This window comes from Marmota flaviventris, chromosome 2 (assembly GCF_047511675.1).
Source record: "Marmota flaviventris isolate mMarFla1 chromosome 2, mMarFla1.hap1, whole genome shotgun sequence".
Lineage (NCBI taxonomy): Eukaryota > Metazoa > Chordata > Mammalia > Rodentia > Sciuridae > Marmota > Marmota flaviventris.
The window spans coordinates 43548801-43574898 of record NC_092499.1 but is presented as its reverse complement, the minus strand read 5'-3'; the positions used below and the strand labels follow the sequence as shown (position 1 = coordinate 43574898).

The 26098-nt window shown below is 33.5% G+C and overlaps 1 protein-coding gene across 1 annotated transcript in view; it reads right to left on the bottom strand.

Moving 5' to 3' along the window:
- Positions 1-796: 796 nt before the first annotated feature.
- The window catches only part of Scfd1 (sec1 family domain containing 1), a 94695-nt gene continuing 69393 nt past the window's right edge, over positions 797-26098 (bottom strand). The window contains exons 18-25 of the mRNA XM_027929687.3: positions 25736-25798; positions 23801-23876; positions 14387-14440; positions 10341-10393; positions 8958-8991; positions 7947-8012; positions 5700-5768; positions 797-1014 (exon numbers count right to left, since the gene is read on the bottom strand). Of these exons, the coding sequence (XP_027785488.1) occupies positions 991-1014; positions 5700-5768; positions 7947-8012; positions 8958-8991; positions 10341-10393; positions 14387-14440; positions 23801-23876; positions 25736-25798 (439 nt within the window). The 3' untranslated portion in view covers positions 797-990. The remainder of the gene's footprint in view (positions 1015-5699; positions 5769-7946; positions 8013-8957; positions 8992-10340; positions 10394-14386; positions 14441-23800; positions 23877-25735; positions 25799-26098) is intronic.

Genomic DNA, 26098 nt, shown 5'->3' with positions numbered 1-26098 from the left:
TCTTTTTTTTTTTTTAATTTAATTTAATTTTTTTTATTTTTTTATTGGTTGTTCAAAACATTACAAAGCTCGACTTTGAACTCTTGATCCTCCTGTCTCAGCCTCCAGAGCCAATGGGATTACAGGTGTGCACCACAGCTCCTGGCCCTCATTTGTCTTTATTAAAATGAATAATGAACACATAATTGAACAACACTTCTTGTTGGCATTGCACACCATGAAGCATGGAATCAAATTTAATACATATTATTTAGAATTTAATGGGATGAATGTTATTTGTATTTGTTCATTCCAAACCATGTTAGTGTTGTCCTGTCAACATACAGAAAGGAAAAGACTTATAAAATGTATACAGGTGTGCCAGATGGAGAATAGACATTAAAGTGGTTTTAAAATCTCCACTTACACTGGATGTGGAGGTTCATGCCTATATTTCCAATGACTTAGGAGGCTGAGAAAGGAGGGTTGCAAGTTTGAGGTCAGCTTCAGCAATTCAGCAAGACCCCATCTCAAAAAATAAAAAGGGCTGGGGGATGTAGCCTAGAGGTATAGCACCTCTGGGTTTAATCCCTAGTACCCAAAACAAACAAGAAACTTCACCTAATATCTGGCACACGTTTATGTACATTTTATAATGTGAAAACCAATGAACTATGAAAAAGTAGTTTTACAATTAAAAATGTATGTAAGGGATTCATGAACCAGTCAAGTAATATTTGTATAGGATAACCTTAGACTTTTAAAGGTCAATCGTAGTCATCTGTTAAACATAACAGGAGAAAGAAAAATGTTAAAATTTTATTTCTGAAATGCTTTATTCTTTTAATCAGTACACATTATATTAAGTATAGAATTTCCTTAAAAATTAACAACTCTTGGGTTTCACTGTTAGGACATTGTTTTAGAAAGGAAAATATCTGGCTCTTTTGACTTTTCTTTTTAACATTTATCCAAGCTCCAAGTGGATTATCATATTAAGGTTCTTCTGTGTTATTTCTGTCCAAGTTGTGACAGCTAAAACAAAACACAAAATTATAACTTAAAAAAAAAAAATCACAAAGAATGGTTATGCTTTCAAATATACCTGTAAACACCCTAAGAAAATTCACTTTCATCACAGTAAAATTTAGGTTTCCTATTTGATTCACTGCATTCCTAAAATAATAATAATAAACTTTAACAACTGAATTAAAAAAAAAACAACCCTGGGGCTAGGGATGTGGCTCAAGCGGTAGCGCGCTCGCCTGGCATGCGTGCGGCCCGGGTTCGATCCTTAGCACCACATACAAAGATGTTGTGTCCGCTGAAAACTAAAAAATAAATATTAAAATTCTCTCTCTCTCTTAAAAAAAAAAAAAAAGAGTAGGAAAAAAATAAGAAAATGTAAAGGAAAATATCTTAACTTTACTGCTGATAGTTTTCTTCTTCATGTGTATTTCTAAAGTAGATCATGAAAAACAGAAGTCAAGTCTTTCAATTCTGGAAGGCTGGGTACAACTCCTATTGGACTAACTTTCCCAGATATAAAAATGATAAACTTAAACCAAATGTAAAAATCAACTAGCCAAAGGCAGTGGACAGCAACTAGAAAAGAGTCACCACCTAGAAGGAGGGAATAGCCCTGACTGATTCCCTGGTTTTGTGGTTCTCAGCTGGAGTCAGGCCCCAGCTGGTGTTATACTGGGGAGTTAGAACTGTGAGAGAAAACTGGCAGTCCTTCTTGCCTGGAAGAATCAGAGTGTGCTTAAGGCAACTAAAGAAAACTGGAAAGTGAGGGGGGATCCTGGAAAGGAGGGAGAGAGAGACAGATGGGAATGAAATCCTTAAATTCTGTGTAGACATTTCCTAAATCTATCATGAAACCTGAACTTCTCATAAATGGGAGAGACTAAGAAGTCAGGATTTGAGATCCTGTCCAAGAAAACAGTTTGAAGTGAGTCCAATCAAGGTAACTGCCTATCTTCAAATCAATATTCTTAAGAGAAACAGAATTCAGTCTTCAAAACAGAACATTTATAAAGTTAAGAACATAATGTAATGCTAATCAATATATGAAGAAATAGAAAAATGTGCCCCATACTCTAGAGACAACCAATTGTGACTGGCAGGGAGATGATCTTTATGTTGTAATTTAACAAGGTTTTAAAAGCAGCTCTAACTACCTTCAATGAAGTAAAGAAAAATATGCTCCCAAAGAATAAAAAAAATATCAGCAGAGAAAATGAAACAATGCAAAAGGAACCAAATGAAAATTCTAGAATTGATAAGTATCTCCACAAGACACTAATTAAAAACAACTAAGTCAATGGCAGAAAGATAGTAGAGGGAAAGGAAAGGTGAAGTACTGAGACTAAGTCAGAACAAATTATATTCTATGCTTTTATAATTTTTCCAAAATGAATCCTATTTTGTATAACTAAAAAGAACCAATTAAAAAATATTGCGGGGCTGGGGTTGTAGCTCAGTGGTGGAGCACTTGCCTCACACATGTGAGGCAATGGATTCAATCCTCAACACCACATAAAAATAAAGATATTGTGTCCATTTACAACTAAAAGATTAAAAAAACTGCAACATAGAATTGACAAATACATTATAAAAAGCAGAAGAGAGACAATAAAAGACTTAGAGCAATATAAATTGTACATTCTGAATAGCAGAATTCTTAGGGATCTGTGGGACAACATATATGCCAAACACACAGTCCTACAATAATGCATAATGATGGGTCTATGTTCTGAAAAATATATCATTAGGTGGTTTCATCATCATGAAAACACCAACGATGTAAACTTAGACAAATCTGGTCTGAGTGGTACAACCTCCTATATGCATACCCAGGTTATTTGGTAATGCCATTGCTACTAGGCTACAAACCTGTACATCAAAACAGAAAAAAATACAGTAAAATAGTATAAAAGATAAATGATGTGCCTGTATAGGCCACTTTCCATAAATGGAGCTTATAGGACTGGAAGTTGGTCTGAGTGAGTGAAAGCTCAGAACATTATTGTACACTGTTGTAGACTATAAACACTATGCCTTAGGCTACATTAAATTTCAACACTTACTATCAGAATCAAGTATATAATATACATAACCATATGTGCTAAATATTATGAGTGGCAGTGCAATAGGTCTGTCTACACAGCACCACAACACTTACCTAATGTGCTGCATTATGATGGCTCTGATATCACTTGATGATGGGAATTTGTCAGCTGTGTTATAATCTTATGAGAGCACAGCTGTATTATATTGTATACATGGGCTGTTGTTGACTAAAAAATCATTATGTGGCTAGTGAATATGTAAAAGGAGTCCTAAAACGAGAAAGAAAATTGGGCATAAAAATATTTGAAGAAAAAAATGTCTGAAAATTCCCTAAATTTAGTGAAGATATAAACTTAGCCAGGAAATTTATACCCAGTTTTCCCCAACCAAGACATATATGTCATACTCTTCAAGAGTATGACCTTATAGTTTTACTGAACTCTGAATGACTGTTGACTTATCAGAAAAAATGAAGGCTGGAAGACAGTAAAATATCTCAAGTCTATACAGCAAAACTAACACTGAAGAGTAAAGGTAAAATAGATATTTTCATAATAGGAAATTAAGAAAATTCACGGCTAGCATACCTGAGACATGGTAAATTCTAAATGATGTTTTTCAGTCAATATAGAATTTAAAATTTTTTGGAAACAGAAGAAAATGGAGAGTCATAAATATCTGTATAAAAGCAAAGGATTTGTTTGTCATCATTTTTGCCTCAGTTGTGTATATCACTGTCCATTGTCTTGTGAAATTACTGGTGTATACACATGTAAAATATGGGAGAATAGTTCTATAGTTGTAAGGTTTCTAAATTTAGTGCAACTGGACAATATTAACTCTAGTCTACAAATAGTTAAAGATGCATATGGCAGTTGCTTTAGAGATCATACTGAATTAATATTGCATAGATGTAGCTTAAAAAAATTCCGTAGATGAATTACAATGGAATTCTAAAGTTTTCAAAAATCCAAAGGAAGCATGTAAGGAAAAACAGAAGAATCCTAAACAGGAGACTAAAAGAAAAGCAAATAGTAAAATGGTAGACATAGACTCTCAGTAATTACATTAGATGGTAATTACTGAGAGTCTAAGTAATTAAAGACTCTAATTAAAAGGTAGACACTTCAGAATGGTTAATTTAAAAAGTTCAACTATATGCTGTCTACAAGGTAAGTTGAAAATAAATAGGTGGAAAAAGTTTTAACATTGCTACTCTAGCCTCTTATGCTTACCATTTGCAATGTTAATATAAGATAAAGTAGACTTTAAGTCAAAGAGTTTTATTAGATATGTAGGGAAATACCACATAATGATAAAAGTGGCCATTAGAAAAATGATGAATCATAAAATGTGTATATATCCAATAGCCCAAAATACAGAAATGGATAGAAGTAAAGGGAGAAAGAGAATTCCACAATCCTATTTGGCAATTTTAATAGCAGATGATAGAAAGGACTCACCCTCCAAACCAAAACCAGAAAGCACACTTCAAACTAACAGAGAAGCTGAGCAATGCTCAGATACCCTAACCAAACTGATATTTACAGAACTCTATACATAACTTCTGTAGAAACTCATTCTTTAAGAGTATATGGAATGGTTGGCAAGACAGGCCTATATGTTAGGCCATTTAAAGAAATTTCAATACATTTTAAACTGAAGTTATGTAGAAAGTGGTCTACAACTACAAGGCACTATTAGGTATTTATAAAACCCTGGAATACAAGAACAGTATTATAAATAATACTTAGAATAAATCACAAGGTAAATTACAAAATATTTAAAAGTGATAATGAAAATAAAATAAAAATTTGTGGAATATGCTTAAGTATTATTGTTTGGCATAAATTAATTTTAAGGCTATAAATGCTTATTTTAGGAAAGAACTAAAGTTAATAAGTTTTCAACTTAAGCTAGGAAAAAAGTTAATAGATTAGAAATAGAAAACAAATGAGAATAGTAACAAAGGCAACATCTGGTTCATTCAAATGGTAAACAAATTTGAGATTCCCCTTGTTAACCTAAATAAGACAAAAATTTCATTTATTGGGAAAAATAACTAAATAGACATTTCTCAAGAAGAAACAATGGCCAACAAATAAACATGAGAAAATGTTCAACATCTCTAACAATGAGGGAAATGTGAATTAAAACTATACTAAAATTTTATCTCACTCCAGTCAAAATGGGTATAATCAATTATGGGTCAGCATCCCAACTGAAAGCTAAGATCAATATAAGACTGTTAGTGGCAACAATCCTAAAAGGACCATGTGGACAATCAATATGCCTCAGTTATTGCAGTCATTAACTTTAAAGGTGAACATAGTTTTCCTGTATCAACTGAACATATGTTATTGCCCAGAAGTTACTTCATTTCTCAGGCCCAATCTATGACACTCTATCACAAAATCAGATATATGGAAAGCTGAATTGAATTTTGCCTAAATAAGTACACTACTCCAATTTTAAATTTTGTCAATTTGCCTTTTCATAAAGAATTGGAATAATGAAAATGTTAGTTAAAACAAATTTTTGAGTTCTACAGTTTTCAACTGGTCCAGATGAATAAATAGTTCTCTTTCTCTTGAAAAATATCAATGGTAACTTAAGAGAAACAAACTAAAAAAGGTATACTTTACCTGTTTTATAAACTGTGAAGCATTAAAAAGCTCACTGCAGCCATATAAAATGTGTTTGCCTTGCTTCCCCTGTAAAAAACAGAAATCATGAATAAAAACTCAGATCCAAGTGAGTAACAAATACATTTTCAGTTTTCCTATGAAAAAATATTAACTTGCTAGGACTTTTTTTGTTGTTAGCTTTGTGAGTGGTGTTGCTGAATTTCAGTGTACATGTGTATCCTAAAATTGCATGAAATAAAGAGGGATAAAGTGGTAAAATAGGCATAAGAATGATTTATTATACCAAAAATAGGAGTATGATCACATTTCATAGGATCAACAATTATCCAAAAAAATCTGAGACCACAACATTCTTTTAAAGATCTATGCTACTTGAAGCAAAATATTAATTTGGTTATGTTTAGCATAGTAGGATATGATGCAGGTAGTACGGACTGTAATTTCAGTCTCACTAGTGCAATAGTATTTACATGTTAATAAATATCCTGTTCCACTCTGAAACTCTTATTTTATTTCCACAGAATGTTGGAACCTAATTACAACACTGAAACTTCTCCACTAGAAAATGCAATTCCTATATGTATTGTGAACTTGAAGTTAAATTCATAAGATTTCTTTTGTAATGTAAAAAGTTTATCCCACAAAGTAATTTGATAATGCAACAAGGAATAAAAAAAAATTGGCTTTGTTATATAAGAAAAGGACATTTCTGTGATGTGTAAATAAACATAACTGCTTGCCTTATATGAAGTGAGAATAAAAATAATAAATGAATAAAAAAATAAATAAAAAATGAATAAATGTCCTAGATGGCCGTCTATAAAGGGAAAAAACAAAAGCTACACCTTAATTATAGTTTTAGGCTGGGTGTGGTGGCGCACGCCTATAATCCCAGCTACTCAGGAGGCTGAGGCAGGAGGATCACAAGTTCAAAACCAGCTTCAGCAACTTAGCGATGCTCTAAGCAACTTAGCAATGCTCTAAGCAACTCAGCAAGACTCTGTCTCAAAATAACACAAAAAGAGCTGGGGATAAAGCTCAGTAGTTAAGTACCCCTGGGGTTCAATCCCTGGTACCCCCCCATTCCCCCCTCCAAAAAAAACCTTTACAGTTTTAGAAAATGAGATGGTACATGCAGCAATTACAGAAGGTCATATAACTAGGATTCTTGAGGCTATAGAGAACATAAATGAGCTATTAATAAAGGCAGAGATTATAGTATAGAAGGAGAAGGCAAGCCCAAGAAAACATCAGAGGGGTTCAACATTTCTAGGACAGATCTCAGGATGTTATCTCAGTAGCACAAGACTCATCATTTTTAACTGTTAACTATCAAGATACATTCTAGATACACTTGTATCCTACATACATATTGGGAGTTCATAATCCAAAGATAAAGTGTGTCCTGGCAACGATCCTGGGAGTTGCACTGATCAGGTTTTTTTTGGTGGTGGGGTGGTACTAGGGATTGAACTCAGGGGCAGTCAGCCACAGAGCCACATCCCCAGTCCTATTTTGTACTTTATTTAGAGATAGGGTCTCACTGAGTTGCTTAGTGCCTTCCTGTTGCTGAGGCTGGCTTTGAACTTGAGATCCTCCTGCCTCAGTCTCCAGAGCCACTGGGATTATAGGAGTGCACTATCGCTCCCAGCAGCACTAATCAGTTTTGGAGGTCTGTTTTTTCTTCCTGTTATACCTTGATCTCTACCTTACTAGAGCCTTATATGAAGTGAGAATAAAAATAATAATCATCATTTTCTAGTGTTAGGTGAATAAATTAAGATTACAAAATGTCATTCTAAGAATACTTTGTTTTAGTTTTTTTCTGTCACTTCCTGCTATGTTACCCAGCCGGTCCCGAAATTCTGAGCTTGAGAAACCTCTTACCTCAGCCTCTTGAGTAACTGGGACTTATTGGTATGTGCCACTCTGCTTTGCCTATATGCAGGATTTTTTTTTTTTTTTTTTTAAATAAAGCTGTTTTAATTTATTTATTTTAGTTTTTTTAGGTGGACACAATATTTTTATTTTATTTTTATGTGGTGTTGAGGATTGAACCCAGCGCCCGCGCATGCCAAGTGAGTGCACTACTTAAGCCACATCCCCAGCCCTATATGCAGGATTTTTAAGTGATCTCTTAGAAGAGTAGTTACGTAAAGGTCAGGACAGCCACCAAAGAATGCTGTGCTCTAAAGATATAAAACTAAAACTATCCCATGATAGAATAAGAAGGCCAAAACATACCTTTATGTAGTCAACAAGATTTTGATATTCTATGTAGTTGCCTCCTCCCACCACAAAAACAATTGCCTACAAATGCAAACAAAAAACTAAATTGAAAGAAATAGTTAAAAACATTGTTATAATTTTCAAGTAACATGGTTTTTAGTCTGAAACCTATTCTACAATTGGGACAAAAACACTAGCTAGCCAAAGGCCACAGCTGAAGCATCTAATGGTATTTAATTAAGAAATTTCTAAAAAGTTTATACATTTATAAATTTTAATGCTTGTTCAGTGGTAAAATGAGACAAAGTTTTCAGAAACAATTTAAAGATAACTTCTTTTTTTAGTACCAAGGATTGAACCCAGGAGTGCTCAACCACTGAGCCACATTCCCAGTCCTTTTTTATATTTTATTTAGAGACAGGGTCTCCCTGAGTTATTTAGGGCCTCACTAGGTTGCTGTGTCTGGCTTTGAACTTCTGATCCTCCTGTGCTGCTGGGATCACAGGCATGCACCACTGTGCCCAACACTAGAGATACTTATTATTCTTCTAATAAGTAATAGCAAATAAATCCAAAGGGCTTTCTTCAAAGGATGCTTTTCAGTTTGCAGTTATTTACTATAGGCAGGAAAATCAGAAAAACCAGCATTTATATAATTTTCTATGTATGTTATTTACTGTATTTGCTGAGAAGTCTATTTGCATTTTAAATTAAAGCAGTCTTCACAAATGCATGGAATCCAATTTTATAAGCTCCACACTTAGAAAATTTTCACTGCAATCTGCAAGCCTTCTTTTTTGGCAAATTGCATAAGTTTCAGCCACTTTAAAGCTTCAATATAATAAGTATAAATAGTTTTATAAATCAGGAAAATACAGTTGCTGAGAATTAAAAAAATCTTGGGGTACAGAATTGGATTTATCCAAATCACCATGCACTAATCATATTAGCCATGTTTATGACAAATTATTGTTCAGGTTACCTTTTATCTTTTCTAGGAGCACAGAATTTTCATGTGAAACTTACCTCCTGAAATGGATTTTTGTTCCTAGGAACTGAGCTGTAATAGAGAAAAACTATACTGAAAATCTCACTCATGGCTTTTATTATGGGTAAAACAGGTATGGGAAATACCACATTAACATATACTCCAGAGGTATGTTAGGCATTTACAGTTTTACCTCCTCTTTCTCAAGAGGGTAGTGGGTACTTGAGTTCTGCAGAGGAAGAAGCCAGAAAATGTAGAATACGTGTCTAAAAGGGAATGGGCATCCTATTGACTTTGAAATAAAATTCTAGAAAACTGAGGAGCAGAGGTCCCTGAATATATGCAGGTATTTTGGTGGTAAATTTCAACATACTTCAAATGTCATTTATGTTGTCTATGGGTATCTATATTTGCAGAAAAAATGAATAAACACCTATAAGATAACATAGGAAGAAAAAAGAAAATGGCAAGAGGGATCTGTATTTTGCAGTAAATTATATTTTCTTTATTACATTATTATATATTTAAAAATATTTCTTTGATATCTAGAGATCTTTAATAAGGACATTTTTTCAAAGTTTTTGTGTATCAGATACATATTTGAGTGCTAAAATAGGCTGTACAGTGTGATTAACAAGGATAGTTGAAACTTTTCTCAATTACTCAGTGGCTAAACATAGCTCTATCACCTTTCCTAACATCTTTAGTCTGTCTAAATATTCTGTCAAAGTGGTTAGACATCTACCTGATCAAAATGCCTCCTAAATGCTTAACTTCCTTCTAATTCTGCCTCCTTCCCTCCTAATTCTGCCCATTTTTTCTATAATTTATAAGCTATTTTTTGTATCACCATGAATTAAATCTTGAAAAATATCTGTAATAAACAAAGGCTACCTTACTATATCATGCCTGTCATAAAATACAAAAATTCTTTATAGAATGTTTCACTGTCAGCAAGTGTTTTTATAGCAATGGTTCCCAAGAATTGGATTTTGTAGGAGCTACATTAAAAAAAACAAAACAGTATCCAAATATAAAGCTCCTTTCTCTTCATTTGGTCTGATAAAAATATTCTTAAAACACACATTATCCCAATTTCCCTCCCCTACACTTAGTTTGTAATGCCAAAAGCCCCCCCAAATAAGAAAACCCCCAAACAAAACAAAACAAACAAACACACACCTCAAAACAAAAACCCAGTAAACAGCTACATGTATTTGTATATATACTTGGAGGGAAAAACAACAAAATACTATCTTTAATACTATCTTTGAGAGATTAGCACACATATTGCTTCCTTTCCAGTTTTTCCACACAGTTTAAATTTTTAATATTAAGCAGTGCTGCTTTAGAGTACAAAACCAATTATTTTCATTCTTGGGAAATCCTACAACATATTACAGAAGACAGAAACTGTTTACCTGTCATTGCCACGTAGCATTTTGGGATCGAAATATCTGTAGTCGTCAGTTTCCTATTTAAAAACAAAAAAACCTTGACAATGGAATTTTTCTTTAGAAGTTCTGGCATACGGTTATCTTATATTCATGAATCTATCAATTTTGTAGCGTGTACAACAACCACCCCTAACATTTAATGAGTAGTTACAATGTGCTAAGCATCATTTAAGTGCTTTATGTGAAATTACTCATTTAATCCTGAGTTTCTCAAGTAGCTACTATTACTATCCCCATTTTTCAGATTGGCAAGTTGAGGGGGGACTGAGAGGTTCCTAAGGTTACATATGTAATAAGTACGGGAACTCTAGCATTGGCAACAAGGCAGTTTCAATGTCCAAGCTCTACTCTCATGCTATAATGTTTCTCAAAAATAAGTCTGAAAAAAAATAAGTATTATAAGTCTTAAAGTAGTTAATGTACTGAAGTATTTTTGTTTTTTAGAATTTTATCTGTATAAATTTTATCTCATGATTTTACCGAATATATGGAATACCTAACACAGGTACACATCTCTTATCTGAAATTTTTGGAGTGATATGTATTTCAGAGTTTAGGATTAAAAAAAATTTAGATAGGTAATATCAGGCATAAACTACATATAATATGGGTAGCACTTCATCATCAAATATGTTAATACTTCTATTTCTACATATGTGAACATTAACAGAAAATAGGATAAATAAAAACTATAAAGAGCCTCAACTGGAGTCCAGGTCAGATTTTGCCACCAAATGAGTTATACAGAATCTTTTAGTTTTCAAAGCTTTTTGGATTTTTCAGAAATTGTGAATATGGGGTTGTGGACCTCTATATTATACTGGAAACTTAACGCCTTGATTAAAGAAGTTGGAAAGTATTGCTCTATTACTTATTGAATAATGACTTTCCATTCTCTGCCTGCCTCTCCTTCCATAGCAGAATCATCCAGAGAAATTCATCTTTTCTTCTTTTGGAGTGTGGATGGTTTCACTAAAACCTGATAAAGTACAGATATACTACATGTGTTGCTATTATTTAGTCCCGCATTCAATGGAGATACTTTCAATCAACCACAGCACCCTCAGTAAACCCAAATGTAGTGTCAGAATCCTCCAAGTAGTTTGCTTCAAGAAACCACTACCAACCAGATTTACAAGGCAAGAATAAACCTATCTGATATCTTGCCTTAACTTTATTAAGACAAAGGAGAATAATAAATGTCATAAGAATGCATCTAAAAATAGGTAACAGCATTTTAAAACATTTGAGATAGGATACATTCAAGATTACCTGCCAGGTCTAACTTAGTACACTTTGCTATCTCTTCAGCATTTTGCTAATCTCCTCAGTGCCTCCAAATCAACTTGTCCATCTGGGAACAGGAGAGGTATAAGAGTGCAGGCAGCTACCTCACCTAGCAGATGGATGAAGAAATGCTTTCAAAACAGAAAACATTTACTTTTTCTAATTAAAGTATCTGTCTGTAGTAATGTGCCTTCAGTTCTATTGACTTTATAAATAATAAATGAACTTGTAATTACAACTTGGAGAAACATTTAAGACCCACAATTTAGCCATTGATGTGTTTTGCCAGAGAAATACAGAAGGATTGTGTATGCTGGGATGAGTACTAGACTGGAGGACAATAGTAGGATTTTTATTGTAATTCTGCTACTAAAAAGGTGTGACCTGGCAAGTTACTTAACCTCTCTAGGTTGCCTTGCCTCCATTGTTAAAATGATTTAGGATGTTTCCTTAAACTCTATTTCTGTGATTCCATGAAGGCATGGTTCTTACCCTAATCAACAAAGTATAATGGTAGACAATTTGGCTTGTGGTTAAAATTCCAATGCTGCCACATACTAGCTGTATATCCCTGAGCAAGTTTAATGACCTTATTGTGACTTAGTTTCATCATCTATAGAAATGAGAATAAAAATAACAGTACTCTTCTTGGAAGGTTCTACTGAGGATTAAATGATATAACAGGTGAAAAATGCTTTGCATGGTTCTCGGTACTTAATAAGTATACAATATCTGATAATACTTAATAAGTATGCAATAATGTTAGGTGTTAATTTTGTGGTCATTATTTTTCATGTCAACATCAAGGGCAATAACAAAATATCATAATTTCCCTTAACCTCTTGTATATTTGGCTATCTAAATGTTTATATTTTTAATCTTTATTACTGTTTGGAATAATATGTTCCAGCAGTTTACTGCCCATTACAAAGCAGTATTCTCTGATACAGTCATTAATGTCTCTCTTAGGCTTTTCAAGAAGTACTACTTGAGGGGGGATAGTAGAGGATAGGAAAGGCAGCAGAACACAACAGACACTAGTATGGCAATATGTAAATCAATGGATGTGTAACTGATGTAATTCTGCAATTTGTATATGGGGTAAAAATGGGAGTTCATAACCCACTTGAATCAAAGTGTGAAATATGATATATCAAGAAATTTGTAATGTTTTGAACAACCAACAATAAAAAATTAAAAAAAAAAAAAGAAGTACTACTTCTTCATATATTCTAGGATACGGTGACAGTCTACTATTACTATTACTATATTATATACCACTATTATCTATATTGATTCCAAAATGAAAGAATTTAATCCTCTCAGGTTATCCTTACAGATAATTCTTCCATTCTTTTCATAATGATAATTGCTGTTGGATATTTTATTAGGCTATGTTTTCACATGACTGAAATTTAAAATTTTATTTCTGTTAATTTCTTTTAATGTTACTGAAATAATATTTATAATTACCAAAAAAGTCCCATTGATCTGAACATTCTATTCTCATTCTTTTTCCTTTTTTTTTTTTCCAGGGCTGAGGAGTGAACTCAACCTAGCTTGTGCGTGCTAGGCAAGTGCTCTTGCCACTTGCTAAATCCTAAACCCCCTCATTCCTTTTCAAGTCTGGAATTGTGTGCCTCACTGCCAAGTCTACAATGATTCACATCAACCCAAACTGGATTTATTTATTTTTTTTATATCTTGGGGATTGAACTCAGGGGCACTCAACCACTTAGCCACATCCCCAGTCCTTTTTTGTATTTTATTTGGAGATAGGGTCTCACTGAGTTGCTCAGAGCTTCACTAGGTTGCTGAGGCTGGCTTTAAACTTGTGATCCTCTTGCCTCAACTTCCAAGCTGCTGGGATTACAGGCATGTGCCACTAGGGTTTGGATGAGGGTAGGATCATGCTGCCATTTATTTATTTATTTATTTTATTTGGTACCTGGGATTGAACCTGGGGGCACTTAGCCATTGAGCCACATCTCCAGTTCCTCCCCTGTCATTTAAAAATTTTAAATTTTGAGACAGGGCCTTGCTAACTTGCTGAGGCTAGCTTTGAACTTGAGATCCTCCTGAGCTGCTGGGATTACAGGCATGTACCATCACACCCAGCTTCCATGTGTTTTTCTTTATCCCAGACTCTAGCCATAGTATCAGGGTAGTTATTTTTACCAAAGAAATTCTGAGGACTTTTGTATTTCTTTTTTGAATTGTAAACAGACATCTAGAAAATTATTCAAGTAAATGTGATAATATTTACCAATGATTTCTCTCCCTCAATTTGCTTCTTCAGTCCCAAAGACTTCAGTGCCATTTGAACATAGGCACTTAAAATTTTTACTAAGCATTTCTCTCCTAATTTAATTTTCTTAAACTTAAATTGATCTAATCCTCTTTACACTATACCAACTAGTCCTTTTTCATTTATAGAAACTTGCTCCTTAAGATAAAATTTACATGTAATTATACATACAGAACATAATATACACTTAATTTGGATGGGAGTTGACCAGAATGTTTGTAGCAGTGGAGAAAATCAATTCCCAGTATCTGTGATAATGGCTAACCAGAGCTCTTTTAGAACATGAACTCTTTTCTTTCTCTCATTATTCTGCTATGATTAAGAACACAAGAAATTCAATATGTGTCATTACCTTTCCCATTAGCCAGTTTGATACATTCAAGAACTTACAAGTTCAATGTAACATGCTACTCACAGGGTTTGATTTCATCTCCATGAGATTGTCTAAAATACGAGTAACAGGTAGATTCTGTGAAAGAGATTAGTATTTTATTAACAATAATAAACCAAAGTTCCTTTCTACTAACAAGACAACCTAGTAATTTTATAGTTAAGGATTAATCATAATTAAACACATTCTAAGATTAAGTATACTGCAAGAGTTAATGATGTCAGATGTAAATATCCTTGGCACTTAAGTGTCCACAGAAAAATATCATTCTCAATGAAAAGCTTCTTTTAATATGTAGGCGTATTCAGGTTTTAGTAGACAATATGTTTGGGCTTTTTTACTTTGTTGAATATTTGCTTTTCAATATTAGTAACTGCAATCTTTTGTTCTGATCAAGAATATCACTGTTATTTTTTTTTTTTTTCACTTTTCCTTTTGTCAGTTAAGAGTTTTCTTTACCGATAGTTTGAGTTCTTTTCTTATTCTTTTCTCTTTGATTTTTTTCCTTCTAATTGCTCTGGCTAGTTTCCAGGACTATGTTCAAAGAGGGCATCCCTGTCTTGTTCCAATTTTTTGAGGGAATGCCTTGCATTCTACCAGATCATAATGGAATGAAATTAGAAGTCAATGATAAAATAAAACATAGAAGCTACTCTAATGCCTGGAGACCAAATAATACGTTATTGAATGACCAGTGGATAGCAAAAAGTCAGGGATGAAATAAAAAAATACTTAGAGGTAAATAGAATAGCGATACAACATATCAAAATCTCTGGGACATCATGAAGGTAGTTCTAAGAGGAAAGTTCATTGCATTGAGCTCATTCATTAAAAGGATAAAAAGTCACCAAATAAATAACCTAACATTTCATCTCAAAGCCCTAGAAAAAGAATAAACCAACACCAAAAGCAGAAGACAGGAAATAATTAAAATCAGAGATAAAAATCAATTAAATTAAAAAAATTGTACTCTAATAAAATAGAAAATCCTGAAGACATCAACAAATTTCTAGAGACATATGACCTACCCAAACTGAATCAGGAAGATATAGAAAATTTAAACAGATAAATTTCAAGGAATGAAACTGAAGATGCCATCAAATTCCTACCAACAGCTGGGCACGGTGGCGCATGTCTGTGATCCCAAGGGTGTGGGAGGCTGAGGCAGGAGCATTGCTGTCAAAGCCAGCCTCAGCAACACTGAGGCACTATGTAACTCAGTAAGACCCCGTCTCTAAATAAAATACAAAATAGGGCTGGGGATGTGGCTCAGTGGTCAAGTGCCCCTGAATTCAATTCAAAAAGAAAAAAAAAAAAAAAAAAAAAGAATGGGATGCTATCACACTAAAAAGCTTCTTCATAACAAAGAAATAACCAAGAGTGTGAAGAGAAAACCTATAGAATGGGAGAAAATCTTTGCCAACTGCACTTCAGACAGTCAGAATGGCAATGATCAAGAATAAAAGTAACAATAAATGTTGGTGAGGATGTGGGGGAAAAGGTACACTCATACATTGCTGGTGGGACTGCAAATTGGTGTAACCACTCTGGAAAGCAGTATGTAGATTCCTCAGAAAACTTGGAATAGAACCACCATTTGACCCAGTTACACCATTCTTTGGCATATACCCAAAGGACTTAAAATCAGCATACTATAGTGACAAAGCCAAATCAATATTTATGGCAGCTCAATTTGCAATACCTAAGCTATGGAACCAGCCTAGGTGGCCTTCAACAGATGTCTTCATAAAGAAAATGTGGTGTATATACACAAGGGACTATTACTCAGCCTTAAAGAAGAATGAAATTATGGCATTTGCGGGTAAATGGATGAAACTGAAGACTATCATGATGTTAATTGGAATAAGCCAATCCCCCCAAATCGAAGACCAAATATTCTCTCTAATATGTGGATGCTAACTTACAATAAGCTGGAGTGAGGGTGGGGGTGGTGAGAAATATTAGTTCACTGAATTAGAAAAATGCAAATGAAGGGAAGGGAGGGGAGATAGGAACAGGAAAGACAGTAGAATGAATTGGACATAACTTTCTTATATTCATATATGAATACATGACCAGTGTAACTCCACATAATGTCCAACCACAAAAATGGGAAGTTATACTCCATGTATGTCAAATACATTCTACTGTCATGTTTAACTAAAAGGAACAACAAAAAAGTTTTCTTTAGAAATTCAGTAACTTTTAAAAAGTTTGTAAAAATGCAAACTTAATTGATCTAACAGATTTCTTTCATTTCTAATAAAAAGACATTTGTATACTTTGAAAAATGGGGATATGAATACATACACAATTTTATTGACCATTTTTATTTTGCCTAAGATAAATTCCAATTTTTCAATATCATACTGCATTATCTTTTTTACAGAACAAATTTGACTCTGAACATGAAATGTACAACACCAACACTGGTGTTGGCAGAAGTCTGTTCTCTTAACATGCTTATAGGATTTGGGATGAGATATACTATTGTTACATTTCTATCCAACAAGTTTGATTAATTTGAACATAAGAACACCGAGTACAGAAAATTTACTAAATGACTATACTGTCTATTCAAAGTGCATTTCTACTGGGCTGATATTCTGCCTGTTTTGAACTGGTATTTCCTTTGTGAACTGTACAGAATAATCTTCTATTTGAAACTTCACACAACAAAAGCAACATTAAATCTGATTGTTCAAAAAAATGTAACTAAGGATTTAAAACAAGGATTTAAATTTTCTTAGGTCATAAAACATATTGTCACTAAAGTGGACTAGCACTAAGGAAAATGCTATTTTCCCTAGAAAAAACAAAACATTTTTTCCCTTTTACTAGATTATGAAGTAAAAATCTTTTAAGATGGTCTCACACAAGTGAAATTAAATTAAAGCTATTTCATAATTTTCTGAAATTTGTGTTGGCCAGGAACTTTTAAATATAAAAGAGAACCATATGTTCAAACTGAATGTATTTCCTGAATAATCTTTAGAATAAATTTAAAAAGGTGGCTTCAAAATTTTACCTTTTTTGTTTCAAAAAAATTGAGTTTGTTCATTTATCAATAGGCCTAGACCATAAATTTCTCTAGGGATGGAGAAAACTATATTAAATATTTGTTTCAAGTAATAAGAACAAAAGATGATGAAGCACTTTGCAACAGTAGAGGAAGAAATAATACATTCTGGAGCAAGGGAACATTACAAATTATTTGGTAAGACTTTAGTAAAATTGAGTTGTTTTTTTTTTAACCCATTTATCTATTTAGACTAACTTCTGTTTAGCATTTTGAATTGCACTATTACAGCTATGCAATGGAGAAAAAAAATCAAAAGATTTCACATATGATAAATCATGAGTCATATTTTATACTTTTGAAAATAATTGGAAATTTGGACACTTAACCAATATTTCATGATAAATCTTCATTTAGTATAAAAATTCCCTAAAGGATGCAATTACATTTTACTTTGTGCTTTATAGTTCTGCTATCTCTTATAACAAGTCTGTCAATAAATACATTAAATAACTTGAGAAAAATTTCTTTCTAGAAAAATTGTTCAAAAATTCAAAAGCCCAGGGACAAATCTTTCTTATATTTTCTCCTGGCCTTTATGATCAGACACTAAATCAATCAACTATAACTGCTGTACCATGTAATATTCACAGACTGCCAGAGATTAAGGGCAACTCCAGTTGAAGAGAATGATAAAGGAAACACATAATGTCTTTTTTAAAAAAAAATATTCATTTTTTAGTTTTCGGTGGACACAACATCTTTATTTTATTTTTATGTGGTGTTGAGGATCGAACCCAGCGCCCCGCGCATGCCAGGCAAGCACCCTACTGCTTGAGCCACATCCCCAGCCCACACACATAATGTCTTTAAAGGGATAAGGAAGAGTACATTAGAAAACAGCTTTTAAGATTTGTCACCAACTGGCACTCTATTCAGCTGTTTTCTTTGACTAAATGAAGGCTTGGGTTAATAATTTTTAAAATAAATTACAGATTGAGAATAATTTACATACAAGTTAATTGACTTTTATTGACGGAAAAACTGGGTTGTAGCATCTTAAGTAATAGAAGAGAGAAAGCATCAGAACAAAACAGTATATCTCTTTTTGCTTAGCAGAGACTGTTATTTTGTTTTTAGAAACAAAATAATTGTGTACCTCAGTAAGATATATAAATGAAATTTAATAAAATGAAAAACATATTAATTGTTTAAAAAATTCCCAAGCATATTTTTCTTTTTTTGGAAATCGCTATTTAGAAATAAAACTGGAAGCATTATTGTAGGTTAGTAACACTAAAAGGATCAACTACTATTAAATTTCTAATAATTAGTAGAAAGCCATTACAGATACAGATTTGAGAAAAAAAGAGTCCTACACACAAAAAAACCCTAAATTAAGGATCAGTTTTTCTAAAATACTCAAATTTCAAATACATGAACTAGAAATTTATGTATAGAAAAAAATATGGTAGGAAATTTGTGTCTAAAACCCCTGACTTCTTACTTTAATAGTGTTTTGTAATTTTAGTCATTAGAAAAGTTTAGATAAAAATAATGCTAACTTCATCTCTGCTGGGGTTATTGCTTAAAAAACAAAACAAAATATGCAAAAAATTCTAAAAACCAATTTAACAAGTGTCAGCTCTATAACCAAAACAGAACATTTTTTTCCCCTTTGAGTTCTAGAATTAGCCACCTCTTGACCTATATTGCCATCTGCTCTGTGGTGACTATTTCTAACTTTTTGCTCGCATCCCTAGGCTTGGAATGATACTTTGATATGGAGCTGAAAGCAGGGCTGGGACAAGGGTTGCTGCTGTCCTGCATATCAGAACTCTGGAGAATGAAAAGGCACTTCCTTAGGAAGGATGCTTATCTGGAAGGCTTTGATTAGTACAGAATAAGATGGGATGCGAAGACACTGGGAACACTTTGGGAATGAGGCATATATATCAATGCTAGAAGGGTGGAAAGTTGCCAGTGAAGATAGCAGGAGAGGGAATAAGATTGATCATCTCTTTTCAAAAACTGTAAATTATAAAACAGAAGGGAATCTACAGAGCAAACCCAATACTCTTACATTAGAGATGAGGAAACCATAAAACATGTAAGGTAGTTTCCACTCAAAAATCATAGCATGTAATGGCAATAAAAATGAAGAAAACAAATGATACGCAAATTCGTGAAGTGTCCCGTATTTTTAGCAATTAGAGAAATACAAATCAAAACTACTCAAAGATTTCATCTCACTTCAGTCAGAATGGCAGTTATTGTTGCTTATATTCTTAACAATAAATTTTGATGAGAATGTGGGCAAAAAAGGTACACTCAGACATTGTTGGTGGAATTGCAAATTGGTGCAACCGTTATGGAAAACATTATGGAGATTCCTCAGAAAGCTTGGAATGGGACCACCATTTGACCCAGTTATCCCACTCCTCAGTTTATACCCAAAGGACTTAAAATCAGCTTACAACAGTGACGCAGCCTACTCACAATAGCTATAAACTACGGAACACAGGTGCCTTTCAACAGATGAATGGATAAAGAAAATGTGGTATATATACACAATGGAATATTATTCAGCCTTAAAGAAGAATAAAATTATTGCATTCGCCGGTAAATGGATGGAGATGGATAATTTCATTCTAAGTGAAGTAAACCAGTTCCAAAGAACAAAAGAATGAATGTTTTCTCTGATATGTGGACGCTAATTCACAATAAGGGGGTGGGGAGCTAGGGAAGAATAGAGGTACTTTGGATTAGACAGAGGGGAGTAAAGGGAGGGGAGCAGGTATAAGGGAAGGAGGATAGTAGAATGAATTGGGCCTTATTACCCTATGTGCATATATGATTACATGAAGAGTGAGAAATTATACTCCATTTGTGTACAATGTTGTCAAAATGCATTCTACTATCATGTACAATTAGAATAAAAAGGAAAAAAAAATGAAAACAGAATTACATAGATCCAACACATCTATCCTTCATTACTCAGCTTCAACAGTGATCTGTAAATCTTATTTGTCTGTACTTTAACCTACTCCTTATTCCCCTAGGGTATTAAAAAAGTTCCCAGCATAAAATTATCATTAAACTGTAAATATTTCAGTAGACATCTCTAAAATATAAACACTTAAAAAAAGACCCATAAAACTATTAAACACACCTAAAAATAATTAACAATATTTTTTTCTCCTCAGCTTTTCTGAGGTAAGATTAACAAAAAACTGTATGTACTAAAAATGTACAATGTGATGTTCTGATATCTGTACACAGCTCAATATCCAGTCAGTATTAAAATTTCCTTTGGCATAAAATAATTTTTTATAGTTTTCTTATTTAAATCATAATCTTAACTAAGAGTCATATATTCCAATTAGATATAGTTTTTAAAAATATACATATGTATATATTTTAGTTGAAGATGAACAAAATACCTTTATTTATTTTTATGTGGTGTTGAGGATTGAACTCAGTGCCCCACAAGCGCCAGGCAAGTGCTCTACCACTGAGCTATAGCCAGCCCCTAGATACAGTTTTTAAGTCTTTTTAATCTGTGGATTCCCATTATTTGTAATTTATTTGTTGGTAATTCATGTTTAGGAGGAGGATTATTTTGGCAAACAAGTCAAAGAAAGTAGAATGAAAAACTTCTAAATTATGCAACTTTGTGCATAATTTCATCACATTACAAATATATTTTGAATCTGTGAATATCATTTAACTGGTTTTATGTGATAGTTGATACTTGTGATGCATAAAACTTATGCTGCTCAGAAAACAAAACATAAAAAACTCTTATAAGTAACCTAGAAAACTGAACACAGATAATCCTACTGTTTTTGTCTATTTTTTTTTGGGGGGGGTGGTATCAGGGATTAAACTCAGGGGTACTTGACCACTGAGTCACGTCCCTAACCCTATTTTATATTTTATTAGAGACAGGGTCTCACTGAGTTGCTTAGTGCCTTGCTAAATTGCTGAGGCTGGCTTTGAACTCAAGATCCTCCTGTGTCAGCCTCCTGAGCTGCTGGGATTATAGGCATGTGCCACCATGCCCGACCTTCAAAACAATATAATTTTAAGGGGCATAAATTATTCATAATGTTCCAACTGTGAAACTGATGGAACCAATCTCTTCTTCATTTTTTTTTTTGGGGGGGGGAGGGGGTACCAGGAATTGAACTCAGGGCCACTCAACCACTGAGTCACATCCTGGCCCTATTTTGTATTTTATTTAAGACAGGGTCTCACTGAGTTGTTTAGTGCCTTGCTATTGCTGAGGCTGGCTTCAAACTCCCGATCCTCCTGTCTCAGCCTCTCGGTGCTGCTGGGATTACAGGTGGGCTCTTCTTTTGACACTTCTTACCTCTTAGTTCCCAAATTGCCTCAGAGACCCCCACCCCATTGCCTTTTTTAAGTATTAGGACGTGGTAACTTTTTTTTTTTTTTAATATTTTTTAGCTGTAGTTGGACACAATACTTTATTTATTTATTTATTTTACGTGGTGCTGAGGATCGAGCCCAGCGCCTCACATGCACTAGGCGAGTATTCTACCATTGAGCCACAACCCCAGCCCCATGACGTTGCAACTTTTAAAATAGATTTCTATGAGTTTAAAATAAATATTTCTAGAACAAGAAGCTATTTACTGGAGGGTAAATTCATAATATTCATTAAGAACATTTACAAATGTCCACACCCTTATATTTCATAATTCAATTCTAAGAATTTATCGCGTAGGTGTAAGTAATATGAGGTGAATACTCACCCAGAAAAAAACTAACATTTAAAGCTTTGGTATATATCCTTCTGTCCTCTCTATTTTTTCTTTTAAAAACCAACAAAAAGCCAAATGCAGTGGTACACGCCTGTAATCCCAGCAGCTAGTAAACTGAGGCAGGAATAGTATAAGTTCAAGACCAGCTTAAGCAACTTAGCAAGGCTCTGAGCTACCTGGCGAGACCTTATCTCATAATAAAAAATAAAAAGAACTGGGGATGTGGCTTTGTGGTTAAGTGCAGTCTCTAATACTAAAACAAAACAAAAACCAACAAAAACGATCATTTGGATTTGCTGTTTTGTAATATGACTTTTCTTTTTTCTTTTTGTTACTGGGGATTAAACCCAGGAGTTCGTATCACTGAGCTACATCCCCAGCCCTTTTTTTATTCTGAGACAGGCTGGCTTTGAACTTGAGATCTTCTTGCCTCAGCCTCTCAAACTGCTGGGATCACAGGGGTGTGCCACCTACATCTAGCTATGACTTTTTTTTTTTTTTGTGGGGGGAGGTGCTTATCCATGGAGTCACATCCCCTGCCCGTTTTTATATTTTTGAGACAGGGTCTTGCTAAGTTGCTGAAGCTGGCTTTGAACCTGTGATCCTCTTGCTTTAGTCTACCGAGCTGCTGGGATTACAGGTGTACATCAATGTGCCCAGCTACAGTATTACTTTTAAGTTCACTTTGCAGAATAAAATGACTCACACACACCCCTAGTCAATACATATTTTGTCTTATGCTGATCTTATTCTTTTTTAATACCATGGCTCTTCTTATGGTAGTACCAGATATGTTACATTGATAGGGGTAATCACAGATCATTTCAAAGTGAGAATTTGCCTCTGTCAAAGCAGTAGTCATCTGCAATGTTAAGAAAAGCAAAGGGATTTGAAGTCTTAAAGACAATTTGTTTTTATATCTTATGAACTCTAAAATAAAACAAATATTGTGTTAGCACATTAAAATAGGGCAATTTAAACATTTCTTGCAGGTATCATTAGGGGACTTGGCAGTACTGTGCACCAGTTTTAAAAAAAACCACTTTAAAAAAAAATATTTTTAAAATATTAAAAAAAAATATTTAGTAGTAGTTCCTTGCAAGAGAAGAAGTAGAATGGGAGGTATTAATTAGAATTCCTGAGATAATGAGGTTAAAAAGTATTCCCCAAGTACTTATGAAATAACATGTTTGGAATTATTGAAAGGAGAAATTTGGAAATTAATCAGCCTTGTAATTAAATGAAGCAAATTAGGATTTTCCACTATTCTTTACTAACATTCCATGGTTTTTTGTAATAGAACATTACTTATTCAAATAAAGAATTTGAATAAAGAATTTACTTTTAAACTAGAAACCCACTTTATGAAAAATTAAAATAAAATATTATGTGGCAATTCATTTTTTCAAATAATGTATTTTCATAAACCCGATGACAAAGAAAAATTAAATATAAGTAAAGTCCAAATGAGCCAATCTTTAAAAAGTATTAAGATTTCAGAATTCTCATATTCTTATATATACCAATTAAGGACTTCCTGACCTTATTTTATTCCTCACTTGTTCTCAGTAGTCAACCTGTCAACATTTATGTTAAAAAGTTACTAGTATGCTTTTGAACAGGAGCACTTACTTGCTGTTTCAAGACCAAGTTCTTCACTCCTTCCATCACAAACTGAGATCCTGTATTCATGACTCGTGATAAGAGACTAGGTAGAGGCAAAAGAGAAGGACTTCAGTAAGTAATGCTACTCCAATTTTTTACAGATATAATATCTGCTTGCTTACACACTGCATGCTGATGCTCACTGTACCTACTACCATTGTTTTCACTAAACAGAAAGACCCTGAGAATTTCTGCTTCCATGGGTATCACTGCTGCAATTTTATTTAGCCATAAGATGATGAGATTAGTCAGTAATTATTTTAAAAAAATTTGTTCTCAAATAAATATTAATCTTAGGTACAGTTTTTAGGCAAAGTATAATTTGAAGTAATTAAAAATAGTAACCCAGACAACTTGCTTTAGGAGCTCAAACACACATGTTGAAAATACATATGCTTACTAAGTACTATGAAAAGGTCAAATGTTACTGTCTCTTTCTACTGTGTTCGCAGCAGTAGAAAGGATCCAGTCCTGAACAGTATACTATGTCCTCTCTCTATAGAAAGTCTATAATAAAAATGTGGGGTATAACCCACTTCATGAATTCTGTCTCAATTCTGAAGAATGCTTATTGTCAGAATTTTTTTTTTTTTTTTTTTTTTTGTACCAGCGATTAAACCCAGGGCACTTAACCACTGAGCCACAACCCCAGCTTTAAAATTTTTTTTATTTTGAGAGTGCCAAAATTGCTTAGGGCCTCACTAAGTTGTTGATGCTGGCTTTGAACTTGCAATCCTCCTTCCTCATCCTCCCAAGTTGAGGATATTACAGGTGTGTGCTACCACTCCCGGCTCTTGTCTGAACTTTGAACAACAAAAAGAATGCCAACAAATGACTTGTCACACTGGGTTTAAATTTATGGTTCAGTCTCTCACATGGATCTCTCACATGGCACAGAAGAGTAATTCTGATACATTTATGATATTAGAGGACTAGGGATAGCCTGCAAATTGCTTTTATTATAACACTTTTTATTAAAATCCCCAACTAAAAATACATAAGAAATCTAATAAGCTTAATTTAAATATTTCTTAAAATTTTAAGACATGAAACTGGAAAATCTCTTTTATTAAATACATGTGAATTATTTTCCAAAATTATTTTCCTCTTCCCTGTTTTATCCTTACCCCCTTGCTGAAAAGAAGAGATGGACAGGATGGATATCCTTAATTAACAGAAATAAGAGAAAGTAATCTTTGTTGGAATACACACAGGCAACTCTGAAGGGCATATAAACTGCATAGCACTCTCTGCAGCTGGATTCATTTTGCCCAGGACTTACAAAGGGCAGGCCTTAGGCAGAGTTCTATTGTTTCTGGAAAATGTTTCATTAAAACTTGTATGGAGCTAGGATGAGCCAGTTTTCCTTTGAACTGCATACTTTTATTTATTCTAGCTCTAAAAAATAAGTTAGGAATTTGAAACTTGCATGGTATGGAAGAGAACAGTAAGAATTAACTTTGTTCATCATTTTTGAAAATTACGTAAACTTTATATGAGTCTTTGGAGTAAGAAGTCATCCACAGTCCTGGGTACTTCCTAGCTATCATTCAGCACCATGCCTGGATCTGTCTTACACCTAGGTCTGAGTGACTAGCTTCAAGTCTATGTTAATTATCAACATTGATATAAAAATAGTTTTAACCTTCACATATTTTCTGAAAATGAAAAAGGTAATGTTTTAAGAACAAAGAAGCACATGAAGTTCATATCATGTAAAAGATACTGCATTACATTTAAAAAAAATTTAAACCATCTAAGGAAGCCAAAGGCATGGTGATATTTATCCTGCATCATAACAAAAACATTCTTCAAAGTGTCAGGTATTGTGTTTTTAAGGCATGAAAGTCTAATTAAAGCCTGGAGGACAAGGATTCAATCAGCATTATTAAAAATACTTACCCCATTGGTTTAGTGGTAGTGTTTCCATAGCTGGCAGGAGCTGAGGCCATCTTGGCAAAAGCCCTAAGATATAAGAAAGTTATATTTAGATGTGACTATTAAAATTCCTATTGAGTATTATGGTATTAAAATATCTATTGGCCAACTCTAACTTCTATTATGCATTTTCTGAAAAAGAGAAATAATTTTTTAAACCAACATAACTATATTCACTTAGAACAGAAACACTGATATTCTTTAAAAACACAAATGCATTTTAATCTTCACAATTTTTATTTCTTTATCCACTCCCATCTGATCAAGGACAAGAACTGAGGCAGACACCTACTAACTTAAGACAACAATCATGTATTGATTAACTTT